The 14,485-nt window shown below is 43.2% G+C and overlaps 1 protein-coding gene across 1 annotated transcript; it reads left to right on the top strand.

Annotated features, from left to right (window-relative positions):
• The first annotated feature begins 5,166 nt into the window (after window positions 1-5,166).
• On the top strand, window positions 5,167-10,669 carry LOC123424492 (probable flavin-containing monooxygenase 1). The gene is made up of 5 exons (XM_045108111.1): window positions 5,167-5,839; window positions 9,047-9,284; window positions 9,524-9,699; window positions 9,825-10,177; window positions 10,259-10,669. Exons 1-5 carry the CDS (start codon window positions 5,309-5,311, stop codon window positions 10,608-10,610), a joined length of 1,650 nt encoding a protein of 549 aa, XP_044964046.1. The 5' UTR covers window positions 5,167-5,308; the 3' UTR covers window positions 10,611-10,669.
• Window positions 10,670-14,485: the final 3,816 nt, after the last annotated feature.

Here is a 14,485-nt window from a genome sequence, read left to right as displayed (position 1 = left end):
GTTACCCGAGAATGTTCTCCCTCTGGTGCAGGGGCAAGATTTGGAATTAGCAAAGAAGTGGGCGGATTAATGGGGTATCTCGGTTGAAGACGTTCTGGCTTCCCAAGACGACAGGTTACCCAAGGCTGTGGTAGCCCCTAAGCCAAAGTTTGTCATGGGAGCGCCTTTGGTCAGCAAAGATGATCTCCCAGCAAATATGCGTTACTTGCATACATGGTACTTAAGTGAATCAAAGAATGGGAGAACGATGATCGTGGTGAGTGTCCCACGGGAGTACTACGACCGCCCCGAAGAAATCCATATCGACTTTGATGAACTCTTCCAGATGTACAATGCCGACGCCCTCGACAAATCGCTTATGAGTTGCTATTGTTTGTAAGTTTTTCAATTCGTTGTCTACATATAACTTGTTTAGTTATGTCAATTCATTGTCTACATATAACTTGTACTCTATTATGCAGAATGAAGATTCTGGAATGTAAAAGTAGGAACATCCTAAATATTGGGTTTATTGACCCAGATATAATACATATAGCGACGCTAACTGATAAACCCAAGGAGACGGAGGAAAACCTTCTAAGGTTTCTAACAGATCAAAATTTCTGTGACCACATACTGTTTCCATACAACTTAAGGTGAGGGTCTTTACTCTGTTGTGTCCGTTCACTTATAAGTGTAATTGATAATTTACTGACACACACACACACACACACACACACACACATATATATACACACACACACACACACACACACATATATACACACACACACACACACACACACACACACACACACACACACATGTGCAGCTTCCATTGGATTCTGTTGGACATTCAAATTGGTAAGGGAAGAGTTGATGCCTTCGACCCATTATCGAGACCCTTGGAACAGTTCCAAAGCCTACAGGACATGCTCCAAGGGTAATTTCAATCATTCTTGCACTCTATCGGTCTCTTTCGATGATTTTCGGATATATCAATTAATGAAAAACTTAGCAAATCATTTTCCTTGTCGGGCAGGGTTTGGAAGCGGTTCAAGTGCGTGACTCCCGGTATCGAGCCTGAGAAGCTGACCTTTAGAGCGTCTCAGGTAAGTAGTAGTATGATATACTTCTATTTTCAATACATTTATGATGCTAGATTATTATTTTGATTATATATATTCTATTCTCGTAAAGTGCGACCAGCAGCCACGGGGGACGCATCTATGCGGATACTATGTTTGCGAGACCATTCGCACGTTTACCTCTGAGCACAAGGATCACAGATACAACGTAAGCAATGAACATTCACACCTCTATTTTTACCCGTCATTATTTGTTATCATGATTGATATTCATATTCATCTCCTCTTCTTATATAGTACACGGCCATGAGGGAGAAGTCCCTACCAGACGATTGCTGTTGCAGAGGAGCTTGCGACCTTTCTGAGGACGGAAGCTATAGATGACAAAGGACGATTTAGTGTAGCTAGGGGCCATTACTGATGTTGGTCCATGTAATTGAATAGACGGGCTCTAGTCCCGATAATTCAGATCTCCATATAATTGTATATATATGGTCGCCTGCCCCTGAGGACGCTCCGAGGCGCCCACGTGGAGCACCTTTGGTCCCGGCTTGTGTTAGAGCATATATCTCCATATGTGGTTTTGGTAATTGATGACAATTACTATGGACTAATGGTTGCCTTAAGTTATATTTATAGGATTTGTCCATAGGCACTTCTTGAAGTCCATCTGTTGGGTTCAAGGAGTTTATATGATGACCAAGATGTTATTCAAGGCACTTCTTGAAGTCCATCTGTTGGGTTCAAGGAGTTTATATGATGACCAAGATGTTATTCAAGGTATTATCCAAAGAATGGTCATAGAAACACTAGCTTGATCAAGATCTCAGACAAAGAGTAAATCAAGATGATCAACACACAAAGCGTATAAGATGTGCCGAGAGGGATCAAGTGATCCCATGGTATGGTAAGCATTGTCCATTACGTGTTTGTGTACTAACCCATGGTCTTTGTGAGACTCCTGTGTGGGGGTTAGGTGTGCTTTCATTGGGCTTGCGTCAAAAGGAAGATCTCATACAACCCATGAAGGATGACGTCAAGTGGTGATCGTCATCAAGGTTGTGGTGTGCAAGTTCAAGTGGATCAACACGAATATATCATTGAAACATAAGCTAACAAGGATGTTGATAAGGACAACCTCATGTGCTAACAAGGACAAGATCAAGATAAGCATTCCTGAGCACTACATGCTTTATTCTTGTGGATGTTCACATGGTGGACAAATGAAGATGAATACATAAGCTAGGCTTTCCGCATTGTGTATGGGAAAGCTACTTGAAGACTTCATCATGTCTTGCTTTCAACTTGAGCCAAGAAGGAACAACAACATCAAGCTCAGGTGAAAGGGCTAACTCAAAGGTATCAGTTCCTTTGACGTTAGTTGTGCGGAGTGATGATCAACAAATAAAAGTATACACTCAAGTATGGATCATCAGTACTCTTTTATGATTCTTGAGTCCTTAGGGATCCCGCACTATTAAGAGGGGATCACAGGTTTTGCGATGAACTTGCTCAAACTACATCTTCACTTTCTGTTCAGACCACATCTCCACTGCTCTGCTGTTATCTGAAAACAGAACCAGTGCCTTGGACATCCAGTCTCCTCCGGACGTCCGAGGGCCGGACGACCGACAGCTTCGGAAATCCGGAATCCTATACGAGAGAAATCAGAGCCATATAACTCGGACTTCCGGCTCTCTCCGGACGTCCGAGGCCTGGATTGCCGACCAGCTTCGGAATTCCGGAACTATGCACCAGAGAAACTTGAGCCATTTAACTCGGACTTCCGGCTCCCTCCGGACTTCCGAGGGCCAGTCAAGGCTCGGACGACCGACTGGCTTTGGAAATCCGGAGGCCTGCACCAGAAGAACATGAGTTCTATATCTCGGAAATCCGGCTCCCGCGAGACGTCCGAGCGCCGGACGTCCGACACCCGTCGGAAATCCGGAACCTACCACGAGTAGAAGTTGAGATGTATAACTCGGATTTCCGGTCCTCTCCGGACGTCCGGTGGGTGATAAATTCAACATAGGTTCAGTCGTATCTTCAGGCCTCGGACGACCGACCCCTGTCGGACGTCCGGTCGCTGTTTAATTCAAAATAGTTTCAGTCGTATCTACAGGCCTCAGACGATCGACCCCTGTCGGACGTCCGACCCCTCGCGGACGGCCGGAGTTCCGACAACTGTCGGACGTCCGGATCCTGTGTGACTTAAAGTGTCCCCAACGGCTCTTTTTCTCTCCCCACTATAAATACCCCCTCCCACTTCGTGAGAGGGTGGCCAAACACATCCTTATCCTCATAAGAACACATTTCCACCTCACACACATTTGCTCACTCCAAATCTTAGATCCCAAGAGCATTTGTGAGCCCCTTTGAGAGTTGTTCCAATCAAAAGATAGATCGTCTCCCTCTCCTTCCCTCAACCCAAGCTATTTGTGATTTGAGCAAGTTTTGAGCATTCCCCGTGATCTTGTTACTCTTGGAGGTTGGAGACTCCTAGGCGGTAGGAGTTCTTCGGAGAGGAATCAATCCGTGTGATTTCCCCCGGAAAAGTTTGTGAGGGTTTGAAAGCCACCTCAAAGGCTTACCACTAGTGGTTGAGAAACGTCTTCGTGGTGTTATCTCAAAGGGAGAATAGGGTGAGCCTTCGTGCCGTTGGTGTCCCTTCGTGGTAACATCCACCTCTCTAACGGTGACTAGCTTCCCTCCAAGGAAGTGAACATCGGGATACATCTTCGTCTCAGTGACCTTGGTTATCCGTAACCCTAACTCTTCACTTGTGGTTTACTTGTGTTATTTGAGCATACATACATTGCATATTGGTTGTGCTTATTATATTGTGTTGGTTATTTCGTGTACAAGATTAATCATTCAAGCATACCCGCTATATCCACACGTTCATACTTGCAGCCCTTGATATATCGTGTTGATATAGTGTGATCTAGTATCTTGTGTTGTTCACCTACTTGTTGTGTGATATAGCTTAAGTAAATCTGTGTAACTTACTTGTGCTTGTTAAGTAACTGTATTCCTTCTGCAGAGCCAATGAGCCCACATGATGGCCCCGGGCGAGAAACGGCACAGGGGTCCTTGAGCCGGCCTACTCGGACGGACAACGGCAAGGCACCACTGAGCTGTAACGCCATCATATACGTCAGCGCGGCTACAGTGAGTGCGCTATTTATAAAAGTTAAAACAGTGCTCTACAACAACATTTCTCTAGACCCAGGGAGCGAAACCAGTTTAGAGCATGCGTTTAAAAACAGCTCTCCGCGTTAAAATTCGTTTTTTTGACGTCTGACAGTTCCAATAAAGACTGTAAAATACTTTACGCAGAAAAAAGTTTAAGGCACACATTAAAAAGCCGATAATGCTAAACGTACGGACAACTTGTTACAGACTTTTACGGAATGGCAACGTAGCCTAATTTAATTGCCCCCTGATTTTCACTGGTGGGGCCGCCGCCCTTAATCAATCTTTCATCGAATCACATCCAACGAGCCTGTAAACCCTCCGTAGACGTCCGTATGTGTAGCATTACTCTTAAAAAGCGCTACCGCAAGCAGCAAATTTGGGGTATTCAATTACGCGCACTTCATAATTTGCAGTGTATATTTTTTAAATGCGCGTTTTGACATCTGAGAACAAATGTTGTCTCCGACGTGCTAAAAGTGCTATAGTGATGTGTTAAAATTATTATTTTTGCACGAAACTTTTATGCGTCCGTTGAAGATGCTCTAACTGCACAAAAAGTGCTACGCGTGCTGAAAAAATCGTTTATTGGACACCGGACCCTCCAACAGAGGCTGTAAAACTATCCACCAAACAATTTTGAGCACGCGCTGAAAAACGCTATTGTGCGTAGCATATTTGGATCGTGGAATTGCACGCGCTTTACAATTTGCACTGTTTGCTTGGTTGGACACGTGTTTTTGATCGTGTGCTAAAGCAATATGCAACCCCACGCATTAAATAAAAATGTTACAGCGATACGCTATAATTTTTATTGGACGCCAAATTTTGGTACAGTGCCGCACAAGCGGGCCTGCAGAGAACTAAGAGGGATGGGATGCACCACGCCTATACGCGCCCACGGGCAGCAGTGCAGGGAGGATGGCGACGTTCGCGCCGTATTGACGTGAGCATCTTGAAGGTGCTCAACACGAGTGGCTGTGTTTCCGGCGTACGAGCGGTTGAAAGAGACGGCGGCGACAGTGCGACGAGGACAGCTCGTTCATATGATTATGCCACCAGCCCACCACACAGCGGCATGCCATTCTCACCGTGAGTCCGTGGAACACCGTCGCACGCACGCAACAAGGTCTACCATGGACAAGAAGAGGGTGGCCATCGTCGGCGCTGGCCTGAGCGGCCTAGCGGCGTGCAAGCACCTGCTGGAGCGCGGCTGCCGGCCGGCCGTCTTCGAGGCGGACACCGTCCTCGGCGGCGTGTGGGCGCACGCGCCGGAGTGCACCAGGCTCCAGACGCCGCGGCCCATGTTCCAGTACTCCGACTTCCCGTGGCCGGAGTCCGTCACGGAGGTGTTCCCGGACCACCGCCAGGTCGCCGACTACCTCGACGCCTACGCGCGCCGCTTCGGCGTGCTTGACTGCATCAGGTTCGGCCGCAGGGTGGTCGGGATGGAGTACGTGGGCGTCGACGAGGAGGAGATGGCGGCGTGGGGGGACTGGGCTGGGTGCGGCGAGGCGTTTGGTTCCGGGGACGGAGAGTGGCTGCTCACGGTGGCCGATGCCGACGGCCTCGTGGAGGTAAGGATCCAACATAAGATGTTTGCACATACGTCCAACGGTGTATATACTGTGTGTATGCCCCTTGTTATGGACATGGACTTTTTGCTTCCAAGCTTATATGCTCTCTTACGAACTGTAAAATCCAAAAACAATAGTAAAAAAATTAAAAAATGATTTTATTTAGGTAAGCTTTGACAAATGTTTTGCATGTTTATAAAATTTCAGCTCGGAATAACATTTGTGAAAATCATGACAAAAGAAAAAATCACTGCTCTAAAAATGCTAGTTTTTGATACATTTTGGACTTTTGATTTTGTTTTTTTGCTAAGACTTTCACCAACGTTATTTCGTACTGAATTTTGATACACATATAAAATATTTGTAAAAGTTTATAACAAAAAAAATATTTTTTTTTTAATTTTACTATTTACGTGGGAGTATTTGATCTCGGAAGCAGAATAGGACTTTCCCCTTGTTATACGTTACACGCCACCATTGGTGCGCTCAGAATAGTGCACTGCACTGTTGCTGATATTGATTCGTTTGACTTTCATAGGATGATATATATGCTGCACCTACCAATTTGATTTTTGGGAGCGTCACACTCACACTGTCACACAGTCACACCACATAGAAGTGCCACCAAATCCAAAATATGACACGTGGCCTTTGAAAATGATATAAATCAACATCTACATTTCTGTTTTTTCTGCTTCAAGAGATACTCCATGTACAGGGGAAAACACTAGGAGAAGGAACCAAAGTCTCTTTCTTAGTTTTTTTATTATTATTTGGATTTACCACATATGTCACGTGGTGAAGTCTTGTTTTTTAGTTATAAGGGGCCTCGCCCCTAATTCATTCATAGAGAGAGATAGTAAAGGAATGATAGAAAAACACGGTTCCACAAATTATTACAGTGCTTCCACTTCTGTACCACCAACTCATCCCCCGGCATGCCAAAAAATATATCATCCGGCAGCAATCATATACAAAATTAGAATATACCACGCGTGTTGCTAATTAAGAGAATCGATTGCAATATATCTCAATGATACTTGATAGTATGGAACATAATATTTGGAACAATAATATGATCGAGATCGGAACATATGATTTATTGTACTTGAAATGTTGTATGGTTTTACATTTTAGGGAATATAACTAGCATTATACAATGATAATTTTCATGCCTCACCCCTAATTCATTCATCATGAGACATACTAAGAGAATGATAGCCAATCACGGTTCCATGAATTCTTACAATACGACCAATCCTCTGCCATCAACACATAACCTGCATCTTAGAATAAAATATCATTCGGCACCGATCATATGCATGCTTGCACGTTGGGAGAAACGAGTTAGTGAGGACCATATGTTTTTTTTAACGGAGGCAAAAGCTTTGCCTCATCTATTAATTAAAAGAGAATAGGGTTTGTTACAAACAATCCAATTACACGACATGCGAATTACTCTCGCAATATTATGTACCCTAGTTTTCTAGCACCGGCGGTGATCCATAGGTTGGCCTCAATCGCGATGGAAGCGAGCAGAATAGTTGGTGGCGCGCTCTTATGCTTGAAGACCCTTGCATTTCGCTCGTTCCAAATAGTCTATAAGACAAGCATGGTGAGGGATGTTTTTGCTTGCGTGAAAGGGGTCTTACAATACGACCAATCCTCTGCCATCAACACATAACCTGCATCTCAGAATAAAATACCATTCGGCACCGATCATATGCATGCTTGCACGTTGGGAGAAACGAGTTAGTGAGGACCATATGTTTTTTTTAATGGAGGCAAAAGCTTTGCCTCATCTATTAATTAAGAGAGAATAGGGTTTCTTACAAACAATCCAATTACACGACATGCGAATTACTCTCGCAATATTATGGACCCTAGTTTTCTAGCACCGGCGGTGATCCATAGGTTGGCCTCAATCGCGATGGAAGCGAGCAAAATAGTTGGTGGCGCGCTCTTATGCTTGAAGACCCTTGCATTTCGCTCGTTCCAAATAGTCTATGAAACAAGCATGGTGAGGGATGTCTTTGCTTGCCTGAAAGGGGTAGCGCTATCGCAAATACTTGCCCACCAAACAGCAACCGACTCAATCAAGGGCCAAGCATTCATGTCAAGCCCGAGAATGTGATATTTATCAATGACCATGGACCATAACCTCTAGTGTAGCGACACTTGTAGAATAGGTCAGTTCCACATTCTTGCACCCTCTTGCAAAGAGGGCAAAGATCATAGTTTGGCCACCCTCGCTTCGCCAACCTATCAACAGTTCAGACTCTATCTTGCAGAGCCAACAAAGCGAAGAACTTGATCTTTGGAGGACCCCAGGCCTTCCAAACCATCCTATTCATGGGCGAGAGGACCATTCCCATAAATTGAGCCTTGTATGCGGATGCTGCGGAGTAGAGCCCCGAAGCTGTGTGCTTCCAAAGGATGTCATCCTCGGTTAGCTCATCGAGTTCGACCTCATGCAAGAGCATCCAAAGGGAGAAGAACTGTGAGACGTTCTCCGCGGAGACGTTGTTGGGTGGTTTGATCTTGAGGATCCATGCAGTGTTTTTTAAGGCCTCACGCAGCTTCCTGTTTTTCAAGGACCATGTGTTTGGATATATAGGATGTCAAACTTTTACAGCCGAACAACAGTACAAACACCAAGATATAATCGATAGTAATCTTACGACCAGACTACACCCCGGAAACAGATAAGTACTCAAATAAACTATCAAATCATATTTGTTTTGTACATAGGCCACATAACATTGGAAGTACGGAATTTTTACTCTCTAAGATGTTTCTACATAGGTACAATAACATCAACATTTCTACGAAAACGTGCTACACCAAGAAAACTGAAATCAGGCAATATGTATGCACCAGTTTGGAAATGTAATGTGTATAGATCGGGTAAGGGATAGACAAGATTTTTTAATACTCCCTCTGATGCATATACATCTAGATACATTCATTTAAACCACAAGTAATATGGATCGGAGGGAGTAGTATTTTGTTAACTCGGGGTACTTCTTTCTAAATATAACCTTCTAGGTAAATGAAACAACATTCATAAATCAAATTGTCTGTGCAATTCTATATTTTCCCTTTGTGTAAATGAAACAACATTCATAATTCTGTGTAAATGAAACAACATTCATAATTCTGTGTAAATGAAACAACATTCATAAATCAAGTATTTTGTTAGTTCAGGTACACAAGGCAGACTTTGCGATCCTTTGTGTTGGGAGGTTCAGTGGTGTGCCCAACATACCTACATTTCCTGTTGGCAAAGGCCCAGAAGTGTTTGACGGGAAAGTTGTCCACTCCACGGAGTACTCACAAATGGGAGGCAAAAATGCTAGAGATATGATCAAGGACAAGCGTGTCACTGTTATTGGCTACCTGAGATCGGCAGTAGACATTGCAAATGAATGTGCCAACGTGAATGGTACGTACACGCTGCCATATTTTTACAATAAGATTATCTCCTTTCCTCTTGCATGAATGTTGATATATCAAACTTAATTAGTGTGGTAGACCTAAGAGTTACCATATGTAGACATTTTTTGCTTTCTTAAATGTGTTAATGTCTACCTTGATCATATTGTCTTGGGTTCTATAGTTGCCTCGATAAAGCTAAAATAGAAAGACTATGATTTTATTACCAAATGTTTATTATTGTTTTAGGTACCGAAAAACCATGCACGATGATAGTACGAACAAAGAGTTGGATCATACCAGACTACTATGCTTGGGGCGTCCACATATCAAATTTCTATCTCACCCGTTTTGCCGAGCTACTTATTCACAAGCCTGGTGAAGGCTTTCTCCTCAACATGTTGGCTACTGTCTTGACTCCACTGGTAGGGCTACATGTTATAATTTTTACCTATAATTCTAATTGAACTTGTTCATTTTGAAAGTTTAGATGGTTTTGTTTTTGATTTAACATAGACAAGCATATGTTTTCCTTGTTTGTGTTGAGTAGAGGTTTATTTTCTCGAAGTTTGTTGAGAGCTACTACTCAATTCCAATGAGGAAGCATGACATGGTGCCTGACCATAGCTTCTTTGAGGGACTAGTGGCATGCGTGGCTGCCATTGCACCGAAGGATCATTACAAGAATATTGAGGAAGGTAGCATCATCCTTAAGAAGTCAAAGACATTCAGCTTTTGTGAAGAAGGTGTGCATGTTGAAGGTGAATGCACTCCAGTAAAGAGTGACATCGTTATCTTCGGAACCGGATTTAAGGGTGACCAAAAGATCAAGGACATGTTCACTTCAAAGTACTTCCAGAGTAGAGTCGTTGGCTCAACATCAATGACTGTGCCACTTTATAGGTAATCACCTTGCTATATATGCATAATATTTATGTAATTTAAACTTCTTGATTTCAAATAGTGTGTTAATTCCTTTTTTAGGGAGTGCATCCATCCTAAGATTCCACAACTCGCAGTCATCGGCTATTCAGAGAGCTTGACAAATATATATACAACAGAACTTATGGCCAAGTGGATATCCCATTTTATGGATGGTGGTTTCAGATTGCCAAGTGTCAGGGAAATGCAAAGGGATATCCTTGAATGGGAGAAGTTTATGAAGCGCTACTCTCGAGACTATTTCCGTAGATCATGCATTGGAATTGTTCATATTTGGTACAATGATCAACTATGCCAGGACATGGGATGCAACCCGAAAAGGAAGAACGGATTTTTCTCTGAACTATTTGAACCTTATGGTCCTTGTGATTATGTTAATCTTCACCCAAAGTAACAGTAGATCATATGTTTGCACTTCTATAGATGTTATCAACCAGATCTATCGTGTTTACATACCTACATGGTTACATGTTATTATGTTGTATGGTATCGTGTCCGAACCTGTTCCTAGACATTAATTGTAATCAAGTTGGTGGTTTGTCTGGTCCACCAACAATCTAGTGTAGTAATATTCAATGTCAAGAAAGAAATGATATCACTATGAGGCACAATTATACCATTTAGTCGCGCGTCTTAGAAATCTCTTATTCAAAGTATATGTATAGAATCATATCTAATGTTAACTTTTATTGTACATTACTATCAGTAGCTAGTTGTACGTGTATTGCTATGAAACAATAACAATACATATGTAAGATTTGAGTGAGAGGAAGTTTACTCATCTCAAATAGATAAAAATAATATAAACAAAGACCATGTGATCATTTGAAGTAGTGTTACTCTCTTTATCCAAAGGAGTACACAGCCGTTCAAACTTGGTTAGTACTCCCTCTGTCCCAAAATAACTGTCTCAACATTGTACTAACTCTCGTACAAAATTGTAATAAACTTAAGACGCTTATTTTAAGACGGAGGGAGTATTATAGAATTAACAATAAAAATGTAATGGAATATAACTTAACAACATATATAGTCTAATATCCAAAAAAAAATGTAAGATGGTCAGATGCAGGGCCACCGTCAGCCTACGTCGACATCCATCGGGGACTATGAATCGGGTTTTTACACTGTTTTTACCTTTATAAGTAAATATAAGCACAAAATAAACTCGATTTGAAAAGATTTCACGATATGACCCTTTTAAAAACGTCAGAAACCGTGGCGTTGCTGCGGCACTTAGAAATGCCAGTCTACCGTGATGTTTTTGGTCCATATTCAAATGCCAGTCTACTTTGCGTTGCAGTGCAAATAGAAACGCCATGTGAGTTTACGTTGCTAGCCACGCCCAAAACGTCATTGACAATGGCGTTTCAGAACCCTATGGCAAGGAGTAGATGTGAGTGTGACATGTGCATGCAGGGAGGAGCAAAGAGTGTCGAGCAGGTAGGCAATAATCACCTATGACGTACGGCATGCAGGGAGGAGCAAACAGTGCAGGTAGGCAATAATCACCTACGCAAGCACCAAGCAGCAAGGTAGGTAGATGGTGTGGCAGTGCAGGCAGCAGGGAAGGAGAGGCCGGCCGTATATATACTGGCAGCTGCCACCTGCCAGCCAGAGTATGGGATCTTGCTCTCCCAAAGAGACTTTCCAGAGAGATATACGGAGGGAGCAAAATAAGCTCGTCTTTCTCACTACACTCCAATCTTTCTCTCTCGACAGTGAAACTGAAACGGGTCTAGCTGCTGCGTGCGTGCCCATTCATACAGCATAGAGACAATAAGAAAGCAACGTCCTGATGAGCTGAGCTTCACTGCTGCACTGCTCCACTGCATGGCCACGGCAGAAACGTCATGGCTGTTGGCGTTGCAACTATTGGCAGAAACGCCAGACTACTGTGGCGTTGCAGGGAAATAAAAACGCCACCGTAGACTGACGTTGTGGTGGTGCCAGGAAACGCCGCGTTAGACTGACGTTTTGCAGTGGGGAAGAAACGCCACGGCTTATGGCGTTTCAAAAAGGGTTAGATCATGAATTTTTTTCAAACTAGGTTCATTTTGTGCAGAACTTCAACAAAAAGCTTAGAACCGTGAAAAAAATCACTATGACTCGCCGAAAGAATCCCACACGCCCATGGAAAAATATCTACACTGTCCTTTCCGCTGATGTCAGAGCTCATTACACCAAGCCTAGCTGACACTGTCGCTGCCGGAAGAGTACCACCACGACCACACCACCACCTCCACCGGTCGAGCATACGTTAGAGCATGGTTAATAGTATAGTGAACTGCTGGCTATAAGCAGTCTTATAGCCCATCTTATAGCTAGCTTGTACAATAGTTATCTATAAAAAAATATTACTTTTATCATATATGACACACCTTTCATTCTCACAAAGAACCTATGAGCACGTGCTAGAGTTGGCTCTTCAAAGCAAGTACAATAGAGCTGAGTCAGCTGGCTATAAGAAATAAACTAATATATTTTTGTTTAGTTAGAGGAAAGAGAAGGTAAGCGGGCTCTTAGCTAAGAGTCAGCTCTAGCACGTGCTCCTAGGCATTTTGTGAGTATGAAAGATGGACCATATAATAAAGAAGTAGTACGTTTTTGCAATAAAAATTGTACATGTTGGCTATAAGGTGAGCTATAGATGACATGACAATGACTTATAGCCAGCAGCTGGCTATACTATTGTGCTTGCTCTCACGAAGAGCCCGCTTCCCTTCTCTCTCCTCTTCTCTCCCATCCAACTCAACAAAAGTATAGTATTTTAATCCTTACAGCCTGTTGACTGTACCTTATTGTACTTGCTCTTATAGGAGCAAGTACAATAGTATAGCCAGCTGCTGGCTATAAGCCATTGCCATGTCATCTATAGCCATCTTATAGCCAACATGTACAATAGTTTATTGTAAATGTGTACTAATTTTTTATCATATGACCCACCTTTCATACTCACAAAAAGCCTAGGAACACGTGCTAGAGCTGGCTCTTAGCTAAGAGTCCGCTTACCTTCTCTCTCCTCTTCTATTTCCTCTAACTAACCAAAAATATATTAGTTTATTCCTTATAGGTAGCTGACTCAGCTCTATTGCACTTGTTCTAGTTGGCACTGCCAAGAAAACTGCTATAGTTGAACCGGCAACTGCCACCCCGGTCGCACACTACTGCTGTGCCGCGTGTCGCACCGCCAAAGTACACGTGCGCCATTTTTGTTCGTGTGCCACCCAATGCCAGCGCCATACTAGCTAGGCCAATAGGGCATCGGTCTGCACTAACCACCACGCGCGATGGGACACTGGCATTTGTGTTTGATAGGTTGTGAGATAATGGAGGAGGTCACTTTCCCAGCCACTGCAACAGCTCTATAAATTACAGTGTGCTAGTATCTGAAAACATAGAGCGGGCAGCATGGTAGTATTACATTTCCGGTACATTTCGAGCGATGCATAGTTTCCAGCTAAATCAACCTTGATGAGAGATATATAGCTAGATTATTTTTGCTATCCATGCTGGCAATAGCAACACGTTAAATTTTGCCACCACGAATATCGACGTCTTAATTGTTATCTCCATCGTATATCTTAGCAAGCTAGCTAGGCTTGGGAGACAATAGGGAACTAAGGCATACAATCATAGGCTGCTTCTGTACTTCTGGGCTTCTAACCATGCAAGGTCTTTCGACACGATTGAATTCGCAACACCACGGTTAATTGCCACACAAAATGTCTCATCTTTAGAAGTAAAATGTAGACGTCAAGACCTCAAAAGAGCAGCATGTAGCAAAATATACGATGTGCCGGCGTTGCAAGGACCCCTGCCTTTGACAGTTCAATGACGGGAATTCATGGCGTGTTGACTTATTTGCTTCTCAGTTGGAGATTGCAGGGACGAGAAGTTGAACCTCATGCTCTTCCCCTTGCTCGACGGGGTTGGAACGAACGGAAAATCTGATAGCCTGTCACCTGGACGTTGCTGCCCATCTGTCCTGCTCCCCCATGTCATTGTCGTCTGGTCACCAGACGCCCAACTTGAAGTTTAGGGTCCATGATTGTATGTGATCCATTCCTTTAGGATCTGATCAAGCTTTGCGGGTTTCAATCTGGATGGCCCATTAATTTTAAGCTTTGGGTTGGAAGGTGCAAATTTTGATGCAAGTAATTGGTTGCTCCTAGTAGACAGTTCGTCTTTAGTTCTTTTTGCAGGAGATTCTACATAGCTGTAGTTCTGTCTGATGCATGTGCATAATCAATCTTCTTTCCGTGAAAA

The sequence above is a fragment of the Hordeum vulgare genome, chromosome 2H, assembly GCF_904849725.1.
Source record: "Hordeum vulgare subsp. vulgare chromosome 2H, MorexV3_pseudomolecules_assembly, whole genome shotgun sequence".
Taxonomy (NCBI): Eukaryota; Viridiplantae; Streptophyta; class Magnoliopsida; order Poales; family Poaceae; genus Hordeum; species Hordeum vulgare.
Note: the sequence above shows the minus strand (reverse complement) of the source record. Positions and strands in the feature narration are given on the sequence as shown.

Excerpts from the sequence above, each read along its gene's own strand:
- LOC123424492 (XM_045108111.1), top strand. The coding sequence starts at position 5,309 with ATGATTATGCCACCAGCCCACCACACAGCGGCATGCCATTCTCACCGT. Across the intron at positions 5,840-9,046 it reads ATGCCGACGGCCTCGTGGAG|GTACACAAGGCAGACTTTGC; the intron begins GTAAGGATCCAA and ends TTGTTAGTTCAG. Across the intron at positions 9,285-9,523 it reads TGAATGTGCCAACGTGAATG|GTACCGAAAAACCATGCACG; the intron begins GTACGTACACGC and ends TTATTGTTTTAG.